At 48.9% G+C, this 12,812-nt stretch overlaps 1 protein-coding gene across 3 annotated transcripts in view; it reads right to left on the bottom strand.

Annotated features, from left to right (window-relative positions):
* WDR7 (WD repeat domain 7) overlaps positions 1-12,812 on the bottom strand; it is a 754,216-nt gene that overhangs the window by 129,055 nt on the left and 612,349 nt on the right. For all 3 annotated transcript variants that reach the window (XM_030192974.1, XM_030192976.1, XM_030192975.1), the window contains one exon: positions 11,237-11,319. In XM_030192974.1, the coding sequence (XP_030048834.1) occupies positions 11,237-11,319 (83 nt within the window). The remainder of the gene's footprint in view (positions 1-11,236; positions 11,320-12,812) is intronic.

Genomic DNA, 12,812 nt, shown 5'->3' with positions numbered 1-12,812 from the left:
GCTGGGCTACTGCACGAGCCGGGCAGTAGTGCATGCCTCCGCTGTGCGCCATTTCCAACTTGCTAGAATTTTATTTTGTTGTTTTTTAGTGCTAGGGGCTTACCCCGGGGTAATTGGGCAGCACCACGCACTGCCTGGTTACTGCCGGGCTATGCAGAAGCTCTTACTGCCTCCTAAATAGGAGGCAGTAAGGGCTCCCCCAGGAAATGGCTGAGCGGCAAGTGTTTCATTTACTGCACAGCCATTTCTTTCCTCAGCTGGAAATTGCCTTTTGCTGGGTGGCAGTTAAAGGGGGCCTTAGCGTGGCAAATCCGCTCTCCTTTACAATGATCATATTTAAATACTATCCCAATACACCACAGGTTAAATGCAAACCAAAGGGCAGTTAAGAAGCAGTACAGCTTTCCTGCTCTGAAGGAATGCTTTCAGTTATTTAGGATTAAAGAAAAAAAGTTATTTCCTGTAATGCATTTTTAAAGAAAATTTCAAGAAAAATATGAAAACAAAGAAAGCCCTCCTTACATCTGTGTAGCAAGAGAGAGATCAGAAAAAAATGAACTCTATAATGATGAAACAGAACCATCCCATACATAAAATCCAGTTTTAACATTAAATCACTCTCAGAGCTCCAAGAGGTGGCCACCAAGATACCTTCTTCCTCTGCAGCCTCCAGAAGTTGGGTCAATTCATCAAGAGGTAACTGTGAGGATCCTTCCACAAACCTCACTCTGAAAGAAATTCCTTTAGGGGTCCTTTTACTAAGCAGCAGTAGGGCTAACGTGCACCAAATTGGAACTACTGCTGGGGTAGCGCAGGCGCCCGATGGTAATTCTAAAGTTGCCGTGCGCTGGTTCCTGCAGTAGAAAATAATTTTCTATTTTCTACCACGGGGTGTTCTCAGTGGTAATCGGCAGTGCAGTCACATAGGCGCACACTGCATGATTAACATACAAGTAGCCCTTACCGCTAGGTCAATAGGAGGCACTAAGGGCACAGGCAGTAAATAGCTGTGCGTTTCTTTTAATTTTAGTGCACGGTCATTTACTGCCCCAGTGAAAAATGCCTTTTTTTCCCAAGCCGCGGTACAAATGGCCCAAGCATGAGCCAAAAACATGCGTAAATACTACCGCAGGCCACTTTGTAACCGCAGCTTAGTAAAAGGACCCCTTAATTCTGTATTCTTAGGTTTCTGAAAAGCAGAATCCCAATTTTTTTTGACTTTTTGACTATTTTGAAAGTGTTTATTCATTTCTTAGACACAACATACTCTCCAAAAGGTGATCAGTTTTAATTTTGCACTGGGGTTATGTGCAGAACCTATGGGCCCCTTTTACAAAGCTGTGGCAAAGGGGGTCTGTGCTGGTGTTGGCGTGTGTTTTTGACGCGTGCCGAGGCCCCCTTTTACCGCAGTGGATAAAAGGCAGGCCTTTCTTCTTTTTGAAGAAATGGCTGTGCGGCAAGTGAAGCACTTGCCAAGTGGCCATTTTGGGTGGGTGGGGGAGCCCTTACCACCACCTATTAAGGTGGCAGTTAGGGCTCTCGTGCTAACCCAGTGGTAACCAGGCAGTGCGCGACACTGTTCGATTACCGCCGGGTGCACACAGGCGCTACAAAATATGTATATATTTTTGTAGCGCCGGATATGACAGCGCGCTGGGGGTGGGAACTACCACTGAGCTGCTGTAGTAGCCTGGCGGTACTTCCTTTTTAGTGAGCGGTAAGCCCGTGTTGGGCTTACCGCCGCTTTGTAAAAGGGGCCCTAAGTTCACTAAGATTTTCAGTGATCATAGCCCTATGAAATGAAGAGAAATTGAAAAAACAATTTATAGGGGTATTTTATTCTATCTGCTGAATTAAAATACTGGAAATTATTTATAAAACCCTCCAGTATTATTAATTTACAGCTGACAATTACATAGGTGATGGATATTAAAAGTCTTGTTAACCACATTATGATAAATAGTGTTGTACAACTTGGATTTCCTCCAGAGTGTTCTCATTTACTAAAAACACATGAATGTCATTCAACCCAGTGGTAAATATCACATCAGCTTTCAACTGAGTGCGGCATCATTTTTAAAGTGCCTTTAACTACTGAACATAAAGGCTATTTTTAACTATTTTCTAGAGCTAAATATAATATTGTAAAGTCATAAAAATGAAAAAATTGGTCAGCTCTGTTGCATTGTTAATTTCTCATTTACCCTTACTTTACCTCATTGATTCCCAAATCTGTCCGGAGGGAACCTCAGCCAGTCAGGTTTTCAGGATATCCACAATGAATATTCATGGATCCATTTGCATACCCTGCCTCCTTGGTATGCAAATCTATTTCATGTATATTCATTGTAGATATCCTGAAAACCTGACTGGCTGGGCTTTCCCCAGGACAAGATTGGGAACCCATGCATTACCTTATCAATGTTTAAATGTTATTTCAATAAAGGAAAAAGATAATTTTATGGGATACTAGACCTGAGCAACTCCATGAAACAGAGCATTCAGGGAGTCTTTTACAAAGCAGGGCTAAACCCAATGTGGGCTTATCGCATGCTAAAATGGAACTACTACCAGCCCAATGCCGAAAAAAATAGGAAAATAACATGTTTAAAAGCATATAAGAAAATAAATTACAATCAATGGTAGTAAAAATGAAAGAGAGAAATGTTTCTGGTCACTTACACAATTTTGTTGTGTTTGTTTGCATCTTGATGAAAGCTGACAGAAAAATTTATTTTAGGCTTTCATAGCTTCAAGACAGGATTACTGCAACAATGCTGCACTTCCCCGGTATATGATAAAATAGTTACATACTACACTAAAAACACAGCTGTAAGAAATTTCTCTAATGCTAACCGTATGACTATGTTACACCTCTTCTCAGGAAATATAGCGAATGCTACATACCTGTAGAAGGTATTCTCCGAGGACAGCAGGCTGATTGTTCTCACTGATGGGTGACGTCCACGGCAGCCCCTCCAATCGGAAACTTCACTAGCAAAAGCCTTTGCTAGCCCTCGCGAGCCGATGCGCACCACGCATGCGCGGCCGTCTTCCCGCCCAAAACCGGCTCGTGCCGGCCAGTCTCATATGTAGCAAGACAAAGACTAGGGAAGACTCAACTCCAAAGGGGAGGCGGGCGGGTTTGTGAGAACAATCAGCCTGCTGTCCTCGGAGAATACCTTCTACAGGTATGTAGCATTCGCTTTCTCCGAGGACAAGCAGGCTGCTTGTTCTCACTGATGGGGTATCCCTAGCCCCCAGGCTCACTCAAAATAACAACCATGGTCAATTGGGCCTTGCAACGGCGAGGACATAACTGAGATTGACCTAAAAAATTTACCAACTAACTGAGAGTGCAGCCTGGAACAGAACAAACATGGGCCTAGGGGGGTGGAGTTGGATTCTAAACCCCGAACAGATTCTGAAGCACTGACTGCCCGAACCGACTGTCGCGTCGGGTATCCTGCTGCAGGCAGTAATGAGATGTGAATGTGTGGACAGATGACCACGTCGCAGCTTTGCAAATCTCTTCAATAGTGGCTGACTTCAAGTGGGCTACCGACGCTGCCATGGCTCTAACATTATGAGCCGTGACATGACCCTCAAGAGCCAGCCCAGCCTGGGCGTAAGTGAAGGAAATGCAATCTGCTAGCCAATTGGATATGGTGCGTTTTCCCACAGCCACTCCCCTCCTGTTGGGATCAAAAGAAACAAACAATTGGGCGGACTGTCTGTTGGGCTGTGTCCGCTCCAGATAGAAGGCCAATGCTCTCTTGCAGTCCAATGTGTGCAGCTGACGTTCAGCAGGGCAGGAATGAGGACGGGGAAAGAATGTTGGCAAGACAATTGACTGGTTCAGATGGAACTCCGACACAACCTTTGGCAAGAACTTAGGGTGAGTGCGGAGGACTACTCTGTTATGATGAAATTTGGTGTAAGGGGCCTGGGCTACCAGGGCCTGAAGCTCACTGACTCTACGAGCTGAAGTAACTGCCACCAAGAAAATGACCTTCCAGGTCAAGTACTTCAGATGGTAGGAATTCAGTGGCTCAAAAGGAGGTTTCATCAGCTGGGTGAGAACGACATTGAGATCCCATGACACTGTAGGAGGCTTGACAGGGGGCTTTGACAAAAGCAAACCTCTCATGAAGCGAACAACTAAAGGCTGTCCTGAGATCGGCTTACCTTCTACACGGTAATGGTATGCACTGATTGCACTAAGGTGAACCCTTACAGAGTTGGTCTTGAGACCAGACTCAGACAAGTGCAGAAGGTATTCAAGCAGGGTCCGTGTAGGACAAGAGCGAGGATCTAGGGCCTTGCTGTCACACCAGACGGCAAACCTCCTCCACAGAAAGAAGTAACTCCTCTTAGTGGAATCTTTCCTGGAAGCAAGCAAGATGCGGGAGACACCCTCCGACAGACCCAAAGAGGCAAAGTCTACGCTCTCAACATCCAGGCCGTGAGAGCCAGGGACCGGAGGTTGGGATGCAGAAGTGCCCCTTCGTCCTGTGTGATGAGGGTCGGAAAACACTCCAATCTCCACGGTTCTTCGGAGGACAACTCCAGAAGAGGGAACCAGATCTGACGCGGCCAAAAAGGAGCAATCAGAATCATGGTGCCTCGGTCTTGCTTGAGTTTCAACAAAGTCTTCCCCACCAGAGGTATGGGAGGATAAGCATACAGCAGACCCTCCCCCCAGTCCAGGAGGAAGGCATCCGATGTCAGTCTGCCGGGGGCCTGAAGCCTGGAACAGAACTGAGGGACTTTGTGGTTGGCTCGAGATGCGAAGAGGTCTACCAAGGGGGTGCCCCACACCTGGAAGATCTGTCGCACTACACGGGAATTGAGCGACCACTCGTGAGGTTGCATAATCCTGCTCAACTTGTCGGCCAGACTGTTGTTTACGCCTGCCAGATATGTGGCTTGGAGCACCATGCCGTGACGGCGAGCCCAGAGCCACATGCTGACGGCTTCCTGACACAGGGGGCGAGATCCGGTGTCCCCCTGCTTGTTGACGTAATACATGGCAACCTGGTTGTCTGTCTGAATTTGGATAATTTGGTGGGACAGCCGATCTCTGAAAGCCTTCAGAGCGTTCCAGATCGCTCGTAACTCCAGAAGATTGATCTGCAGATCGCGTACCTGGAGGGACCAGCTTCCTTGGGTGTGAAGCCCATCGACATGAGCTCCCCATCCCAGTAGAGACGCATCCGTGGTCAGCACTTTTTGTGGCTGAGGAATTTGGAAAGGACGTCCCAGAGTCAAATTGGACCAAATCGTCCACCAATACAGGGATTTGAGAAAACTCGTGGACAGGTGGATCACGTCTTCTAGATCCCCAGCAGCCTGAAACCACTGGGAAGCTAGGGTCCATTGAGCAGATCTCATGTGAAGGCGGGTCATGGGAGTCACATGGACTGTGGAGGCCATGTGGCCCAGCAATCTCAACATCTGCCGAGCTGTGATCTGCTGTGACGCTCGCCCCCGCGAGACGAGGGACAAGTTGTTGGCTCTCGCCTCTGGGAGATAGGTGCGAGCCGTCCGAGAATCCAGCACAGCTCCTATGAATTCGAGTTTCTGCACTGGGAGAAGATGGGACTTTGGATAATTTATCACAAACCCCAGTAGCTCCAGGAGGCGAATAGTCATCTGCATGGACTGCAGGGCTCCTGCCTCGGATGTGTTCTTCACCAGCCAATCGTCGAGATATGGGAACACGTGCACCCCCAGCCTGCGAAGCGCCGCTGCTACTACAGCCAAGCACTTTGTGAACACTCTGGGCACAGAGGCGAGCCCAAAGGGTAGCACACAGTACTGGAAGTGACGTGTGCCCAGCTGAAATCGCAGATACTGTCTGTGAGCTGGCAGTATCGGGATGTGAGTGTAGGCGTCCTTCAAGTCCAGAGAGCATAGCCAATCTTTTTCCTGAATCATGGGAAGAAGGGTGCCCAGGGAAAGCATCCTGAACTTTTCTTTGACCAGATGTTTGTTCAGGGCCCTTAGGTCTAGGATGGGACGCATCCCCCCTGTTTTCTTTTCCACAAGGAAGTACCTGGAATAGAATCCCAGCCCTTCTTGCCCGGATGGCACGGGCTCGACCGCATTGGCGCTGAGAAGGGCGGAGAGTTCCTCTGCAAGTACCTGCTTGTGCTGGAAGCTGTAAGACTGAGCTCCCGGTGGACAATTTGGAGGTTTTGAGGCCAAATTGAGGGTGTATCCTTGCCGGACTATTTGGAGAACCCACTGATCGGAGGTTATGAGAGGCCACCTTTGGTGAAAAGCTTTCAACCTCCCTCCGACTGGCAGGTCGCCCGGCACTGACACTTGGATGTCGGCTATGCTCTGCTGGAGCCAGTCAAAAGCTCGTCCCTTGCTTTTGCTGGGGAGCCGAGGGGCCTTGCTGAGGCGCACGCTGCTGACGAGAGCGAGCGCGCTGGGGCTTAGCCTGGGCCGCAGGCTGTCGAGAAGGAGGATTGTACCTACGCTTACCAGAAGAGTAGGGAACAGTCTTCCTTCCCCCGAAAAATCTTCTACCTGTAGAGGTAGAGGCTGAAGGCTGCCGGCGGGAGAACTGCTCTACCACCTGCTCGACTTTTTCTCCAAAAATGTTATCCGCATGGCAAGGCGAGTCCGCAATCCGCTGCTGGATTCTATTCTCCAGGTCGGAGGCACGCAGCCATGAGAGTCTGCGCATCACCACACCTTGAGCAGCGGCCCTGGACGCAATATCAAAGGTGTCATACACCCCTCTGGCCAGGAATTTTCTGCACGCCTTCAGCTGCCTGACCACCTCCTGAAATGGCTTGGCTTGCTCATGGGGGAGCGCATCCACCAAGCCCGCCAACTGCCGCACATTGTTCCGCATGTGTATGCTCGTGTAGAGCTGGTAAGACTGAATTTTGGCCACGAGCATAAAAGAATGGTAGGCCTTCCTCCCAAAGGAGTCCAAGGTTCTAGAGTGCTTGCCCGGGGGCGCCGAAGCATGCTCCCTAGAACTCTTGGCCTTCTTTAGGGCCAAATCCACAACTCCAGAGTCGTGAGGCAACTGAGTGCGCATCAGCTCTGGGTCCCCATGGATCCGGTACTGGGACTCAATCTTCTTGGGAATGTGGGGGTTAGTTAAAGGCTTGGTCCAGTTCGCCAGCAATGTCTTTTTTAGGACATGATGCATGGGTACTGTGGACGCTTCCTTAGGTGGAGAAGGATAGTCCAGGAGCTCAAACATTTCAGCCCTGGGCTCGTCCTCCACAACCACCGGGAAGGGGATGGCCGTAGACATCTCCCGGACAAAGGAAGCGAAAGACAGACTCTCAGGAGGAGAAAGCTGTCTTTCAGGAGAGGGAGTGGGATCAGAAGGAAGACCCTCAGACTCCTCGTCAGAGAAATATCTGATGTCTCCTTCGTCTTCCCATGAGGCCTCACCCTCGGTGTCAGACACAAGTTCACGAACCTGTGTCTGCAACCGTGCCCGGCTCGACTCCGTGGAACCACGGCCATGGTGGGGGCGTCGAGAGGTAGACTCCCTCGCCCGTACCGGCGAAGCTCCCTCCGCCGACGTAGTCGGGGAGCCTTCCTGGGAGGCGACCGCAGTCGGTACCGCACGCGGCACCGACGCCGGAGACCTCACCCCGGGCGATGGACCAGCCGGCGCCACGCCTGACGGTACCAGTGGCGCAAGCACCCCCGGTACCGGAGGGGTAGGGCGCAACAGCTCTCCCAGGATCTCTGGGAGAACGGCCCGGAGGCTCTCGTTCAGAGCGGCTGCAGAAAAAGGCATGGAGGTCGGTGCAGGCGTCGATGTCAGAGTCTGTTCCGGGCGTGGAGGCTGTTCCGGGCTGTCCAGAGTGGAGCGCATCGACACCTCTTGGACAGAGGGTGAGCGGTCCTCTCGGTGCCGATGCCTGCTGGGTGCCGACTCCCTCGGTGACCCAGAGCTCTCGGTGCCGACACGGGAAGGGGACCGGTGACGATGCTTCTTCGATTTTTTGGAACGAAGCACGTCACCGGAGCTTCCCGGCACCGACGAGGAGGACGTAGAATCCAGCCGTCTCTTCCTCGGGGCCGAGGCCGAAGAAGGTCGGTCTCGGGGGGGCTGTACCGCAGGAGCCCTCAGGGTAGGGGGAGACCCACCCAAAGGCTCACCGCCACCAGCAGGGGAATGGACAGCCCTCACCTGCACTCCAGACGAAGCACCACCGTCCGACGACATCAGCAGACGAGGTCCCGGTACCACCGACGTCGATACAGTCGTCCGATGTCTCAGCGCCGATGCAGAGGGTCGATGCCTCGATACACTCGATGCACTGGCAGCCGAGGATGAAGGTCTGGACGCTGAAGACGTCGATGCACTCGATACCCCCGGTGCCGATGCCGACGAAAAGCCCGAGAACAAAATGTTCCACTGGGCTAACCTCGCTACCTGAGTCCGCTTTTGCAAAAGGGAACACAGACTACAGGCCTGAGGGCGGTGCCCAGCCCCCAGACACTGAAGACACGACGCGTGCCTGTCAGTGAGCGAGATTACCCGGGCGCACTGGGTGCACTTCTTGAAGCCGCTGGAAGGCTTCGATGTCATGGGCGGAAAAATCACGCCGGCGAGATCAAAACTCGAAATGGCGAAAATTGGCACCACAAAAATAGGGAGAAGAAAATTTCGACCGAGGCCTAACTAAGGCCTACCCCGACGACGAAAGAAAACTTACCGGGGCGAAAAGCTCAAAATACGGGAAAGGAAAAAATGGAAAAGGGCCTTCCCGAAACACTTTCTCACTTTCTCAGAAGAAAAGAGTCGAAAACGACGCGCGAGGTCAACTTTCCGGGGCACGAACGGCGAAACACGACCGTATCGAGCGCGGACAAAAGAAGACTGGCCGGCACGAGCCGGTTTCGGGCGGGAAGACGGCCGCGCATGCGCGGTGCGCATCGGCGCGCGAGGGCTAGCAAAGGCTTTTGCTAGTGAAGTTTCCGATTGGAGGGGCTGCCGTGGACGTCACCCATCAGTGAGAACAAGCAGCCTGCTTGTCCTCGGAGAACACTGGTTACCCATATCTTACCATACTTGTTATAAGATCCTGACACTGATGCATAAGGTACTTCATAGAGGTACTCCTTCTTACCTAGCCTTGGTCATCACTCTTCACACTCAACCAAGAGCACTGCGCTCTCTTTATGACGGCTGACTTCATATTCCACTGGTCTACCTTGCCCACCTTGAGTCCACATGCCAATGTGCTTTCTTCTCTGTTTCTCCTGTTTTGGAATGCTTTACCACTCGCCTAGCACATTGAGCCTTCCATTACAAAAATTTAAAGCAGCCCTAAATACATTTTTATTTCAGCAGGCTTTAGTCAGTTAGATGTGTAAAGGCGAGCAGTCTGGGTTGGTCATGGCTGTTGGGGAGGGTCCTGGGGTGGGCAGTAGCAGTCTCTTTTTACTGTTCTCTTGGCAACATTCCTTTTATACTGTTTTAAATTATAATATTAATGTAAACCACTCTGCTGCTTCCTTATGAAAGGGTGGTATATTAAGCATCATAAACCATATGTATGCACATGTGAATACAAACCAATATTCCAGCTACATGTTATTCCATAACATGGCGCTTACATGCAATGGCATAAAGCATGACATTGTGCATACACAGGGGTGGAGTCTAGGTAGAGATGGGCCGGGTGAAGTTATGCATGTAAATTATAGAACACTATAATTCATGCACAGTTTTTAGCTATTTAACTATATGCGTTTACACCAGCATTATGGCTTAAGTGGTTGTGCCTAAATTATGCATGCATATTTGCACACTCTACCATGCTAGTGAGGGAAGCAGATGTCTACTTTATAGAATAGGCTCCACATATGTGCCCCTTTATTGAATTGCCCTCTAAATATCACCCATAAGGACAGCACATATGCACTTACTGCCTCCTAAGTAGGAGGTGGTACATGCAACTGTGTTATCTGCAACTTCACTTACCGAGTGTTAAGGGTTTTCTCTGAGCAAGAACTTTATGGGAAGATTCAGACAATGCCCCTAATATTTATCTCACAGGCTCGGCAATTACAGCACAGTAACTGTAATTTTATAAGTGCCTACTTGTAGTGCAGGCTCAAGGGTAGCTAATGCCCTATGTGAACCTTCAGCTGTGTGCCCCCCCCTCTTTGTCCAGCATATCCTCCTTTACCCCCTTTTGTCCAGCATCTCCCTTTCCCTTCCCTTCCCCTCTGTAGATGAGCATCTCCACTTCTCCTCCCTACACCCCTCGTATCCAGCATTGCCCTTTTTCATTCCTATCCCTTCTATGTATCTGGCATTCCCCCTCCTCCATTATTACTCGTGAAGTGCTACTGGAACTGCGCTACCACCTTCCACCAGGGAAGCCCTAACACAAAGCAAAAGTGGCTGCTGCAAGGCTTTGAGCAATCATGCACACTAAAGACCTGACAAGGAAGGCCATGAATGTACATGTCTGTTCAAGACCTCACATAAGCCACTTAGAATAAGGGTTGCCAAAGCCACCTCCAGATTTGTGTTGACCTTGGCAGATACCTAGTCTGCCCAGAGTTAGGGTTGCCCTGCCTACCTGAGCATATATAACCCTGTTCTACTTGCTAAAGTCACTTATGAGTGGAGGAGTAGCCTAGTGCAGTGGCCTGAGAACCAGGGGAACTGTAGCTCATTGTGACTCTGGGCAAGACATCCCCTTCCCCTTACAAAATTACTCCTAATATCATAAAACAAAACAGCTTAGTATACATGGCCATCTCTGATCACTTTTACTTCCACGGAGTACATAAGAATTTATATAGCTATTGCATACTTTCAAAAGGAAATCCTAGTATAGTGTTAGGTGACAAATGTGCCTGGTGGTTAGGTGTTAGTTTAAAAATAGTTTGTAGTGAAACAATCAACATTCTGTCCCTAACCTGCGGGACACATGTAGTTTGTGTCCAGCATCAGGAGCAGTCATGTCAGTTCATTTACCCTCTTTGACAGAACAGGAAATTTAATTATGGGCACAAGACAGATATGCCCAATGGATGGATGAGGAGGGTGAGAAATTTTCTTAGTAGTTTACCAGCAAACCTTTACTTGTGCAAGTGGCATCAAATTAGGAGTGCTCTCCTGGCTGAGTGCTATAACTCTTTATGAAATGATATGAAACTTCCATTAAAAAAAAACCCCAAATATAATTGCTATATTTTCTAAACTTATTTCTGACTACAGATTTACCTGCAGATGGATGGAAAACATTCCTGGAGTCCCTTCTTTTTGACCAAGGATCCTTCAAGACAGTACATGATGATGTCCATCACCTTGGGAACAAATATGGCATATTAAAATAATTGCCTGTTGGTTTAGTTTTATTAATAGACAACTGGCCCCACTGGAACACTCAAAGAATTATGCACGACTCTGAACAACTGCCCCACTTATTGTCAGGGAACAACAAAATGCTGAAAAAAAACCCAAATGCATTGATCAGAATCAGCACCATAGCAAAAACATTAGGATGCCTGTTCTCTGATAACACATATTAACATTGGAAGTAAAAGCATCTGTCAGAAAGGACAATTATCAGTGCTCCCTCTGAAGGTCAAAGTACTTACTTTCGTCTTCAAAATGTTTTTGTTGCATTACTACTACTACTACTTAACATTTCTAGAGTGCTACTAGGGTTACGCAGCACTGTACAATTTAACAAAGAGAGACAGTCCCTGCTCAAAGAGCTTACAATCTAATAGACAAGTGAACGGTCGGTCCGATAGGGGCAGTCAAATTGGGGCAGTCTGGATTCATTGAACGGTAAGGGTTAGGTGCCGAACGCAGCATCGAAGAGGTGGGCTTTAAGCAAAGACTTGAAGACGGGCAGGAAGGGGGCTTGGCGTAAGGGTTCAGGAAGGTTGTTCCAAGCATAGGGTGAGGCGAGGCAGAATGAGCGGAGCCTGGAGTTGGCGGTGGTGGAGAAGGGTACTGAGAGGAGGGATTTATCCTGTGAACGGAGGTTACGGGCGGGAACGTAAGGGGAGATGAGGGTAGAAAGATAGTGAGGGGCAGCAGACTGAGTGCATTTGTAGGTAAGAAGGAGAAGCTTGAATTGAATGCGGTATCTGATCGGAAGCCAGTGAAGTGACCTGAGGAGAGGGGTGATATGAGTATATCGGTTCTGACGGAATATGAGACGTGCAGCAGAATTCTGAACAGATTGAAGGGGGGATAGATGGCTAAGTGGGAGGCCGGTGAGGAGTAAGTTGCAGTAGTCCAGGCGAGAGGTAATGAGAGCGTGGACGAGAGTTCGGGTGGTGTGTTACTGGCAAGATTCAGTGAAGTTCTACTGACCACTGAATCTTGCACATGATTGGCTACTGCTAACATTCTTTTTTTTCCCCACAAGAAACAATCATCCCAGGAAGAAAGACATTTAATAGATGTTCTCCTCTGGAGGAAGTGAAGACCAAAGGCAAATCAGGGACTGTAATCAAATAAATCCACTTTTAGGAATATCTCCTGATTTGGGGCAGGATTTTGTTTTAATTTAGCTCATGCTTTTTTTAGTGGTAGCTCAAGTCAAATTATATAGTAGATATTTCCTTGTCCTTCTAGGGCCCACACTTTATACCTAAAGCAAAGGAGGGTGACATGACTTGCCCAAGGTCACAAGGAGTAGCAATGTTATTTGAACCTTAGCTTCCCTTATTCTCGGCTTTTGCTCTAATCACTAGGCCACTCCATTATTTTTGAGTTTGATCTATATTTGTAATTTTTGGCACCTAGTGAGTCGAGTGTGGACATGGTCCAGGAGAATGCC

This window comes from Microcaecilia unicolor, chromosome 2, assembly GCF_901765095.1.
Source record: "Microcaecilia unicolor chromosome 2, aMicUni1.1, whole genome shotgun sequence".
NCBI classification, from domain to species: Eukaryota; Metazoa; Chordata; class Amphibia; order Gymnophiona; family Siphonopidae; genus Microcaecilia; species Microcaecilia unicolor.
Note: the sequence above shows the minus strand (reverse complement) of the source record. Positions and strands in the feature narration are given on the sequence as shown.